Here is a 2,022-nt window from a genome sequence, read left to right on the forward strand (position 1 = left end):
CGGCCCTGTTGGAGCGGGTCCAGAGGAGGGTCACGAAAATGATCAGGGGGCTGGAACCCCTCTGCTATGGAGAAAGGCTGAGGGAGTTGGCGTTGTTCAGCCTGGAGAGGAGAAGGCTGTGGGGAGACCTTATTGCAGCCTCTCAGTACTTAAAGGGGAATTATAAGAAAGATGGGGGCAAACTTTTTAGCAGGGCCTGTTGCGACAGGACAAGGTGCAATGGTTTTAAACTAAAGGGGCGTAGATTCAGACTAGGTATAAGGAAGAAATGTTTTACGCTGAGGGTGGTGAAACAGTGGCACAGGTTGCCCCGAGAGGTGGTGAATGCCCCATCCCTGGAAACCTTCAAGGTCAGGTTGGAGGGGGCTCTGAGCAACCTGATCTAGTGGAAGATGTCCCTGCTTATTGCAGGGGGGTTGGACTAGATGATCTTTGTTGGAAGTCCCCAACCCAAACTATTCTATGATTCTATGATATGAATAATCTACAGATTCAATCACGATTCTGAGAAAACGTGTATGTAGGCAGACCTCGATATCAATACGTAGTGCTGCTTCTTGGCATGGAACCCAGAGTGTAATTCACTATAAATCTTCCACAATTCTTTGAAACTTATGAACAAAAAGTTATAGTATTTTTTATTGCTTTACAAGCTAAATTGTCAAATACAGCTAAAGAAATGTTATTAAGTAAAGAGACAGCCAGAAAGCATTTTTTTCTCAGTAGCTGCTTCTTCCTGAAGTGTTTCCCAAGTATCCAACACAGCTTTCATGTTGCCCGGAATCCCTATTTTCAGAATTTAATTTTTAGTTTAACCTAATTCTAGGCTGCACAGTTGCTTACAAGACTAAAAGGCTACTAAATACAAACTAAAATTAGAGTATAGGAGCAGAAGTGGCAGAGTGTGAAGTAATTTTCTGTCAATTTTATGAACACTTTATAAAGTTGCAGGAAAGAGACTGAAACCCGTTCTTTCATAATTTATAAACAGGCTCATTTTTATCTGCTTGAGACAGCTGAACTCTATGAGTGCAAACGTTTGTAGGTCTGAAATATTTAGAAGTTCTACATAGCATCATTAAAGTCGGAAGAATAATTTGTGAGAAATATGTAACTTTTGCTTTTTTACCCTTTTTTTTACTATTCCGTAAGAGTTTAATTAATACACTCAGGCTTTGCCTACATTAGGTGTTCCCTACCCTAAATTTTATCACTATCAGGTTTCTGGACAGCCAGCACCAGGCTGCAGCTGCAGGTATTTCCCTGGGCAGCCCTGTTGAGAAGGCCATGCTAGTGGGGCGGCCATGACGGAGGGGTGGCCCTGATGGTTGCACCTTGCTGCCGAGCAGTGGTGGGCGCTGGATAAAGGGCCTCCAGGGATTCCTGGGGCAGCAGACAAGCAGGCTCACTTATATATGCTCTCTATAGATGTACATCATATGTTATGTTTGGTAGCTGCCTCCTCGTTTCTTGCCCCAAAAGTGCATCCCACCCCTCATGGCGTAGAGGGGAGGTTGAGGTCTTCTGAAGCTGCAGCTGCCGCCCTTCAGAGGAGCCGCTGAGGCACTGAGGGCTCCTCGGCCTCGCTCCCTTGCCCTCAGCTTCGAGCTTCCTTTCAGGGCTCCAAAGGCCCTCGGGCAGGGAAGGCAACGGCCTCTTGGCCCGCGGCGAGGCGAGGAGCAGGGCGCGGCGCCAGGCGGGCTCGGCCGGCGGCAGCGCTGAAGGAGTTAAAGGCCGCCCGCTCCGCAGAGCTGCCGGGCGTTACTGGTTTGGCCTCCGCCGGGCACCGTCGTCGCTGCGGCGGTGGGGGGGGGGGGGGGGGGGGCGAGCATGGCCGCCGCCGGCGGGGAGCGCGGCGAAGCGGCGCCGAGAGAGGAGGGGATGGCAGGTGCCGGCGAGGAGGGGGACGGGGAGGAGAATATTCTGTATGACCTGCTGGTTAACACCGAGTGGTCTCCGGAGACGGAGGTGCAGGTGCGTGTCGCCGCGGCATGGCCGGGGTGCGGGGGAGGGGACCGGCCA

At 51.0% G+C, this 2,022-nt stretch overlaps 1 protein-coding gene across 1 annotated transcript in view; it reads left to right on the top strand.

The window, feature by feature from the left end:
• The first annotated feature begins 1,830 nt into the window (after nt 1–1,830).
• The window catches only part of NBAS (neuroblastoma amplified sequence), a 219,080-nt gene continuing 218,888 nt past the window's right edge, over nt 1,831–2,022 (top strand). Inside the window, 1 exon segment of the mRNA XM_009275562.2 lies at nt 1,831–1,974. Coding sequence (XP_009273837.2) covers nt 1,831–1,974 — 144 coding nt within the window.

The sequence above is a fragment of the Aptenodytes forsteri genome, unplaced genomic scaffold (genome assembly GCF_000699145.1).
Source record: "Aptenodytes forsteri isolate BGI_AS27 unplaced genomic scaffold, ASM69914v1 Scaffold94, whole genome shotgun sequence".
NCBI classification, from domain to species: Eukaryota; Metazoa; Chordata; class Aves; order Sphenisciformes; family Spheniscidae; genus Aptenodytes; species Aptenodytes forsteri.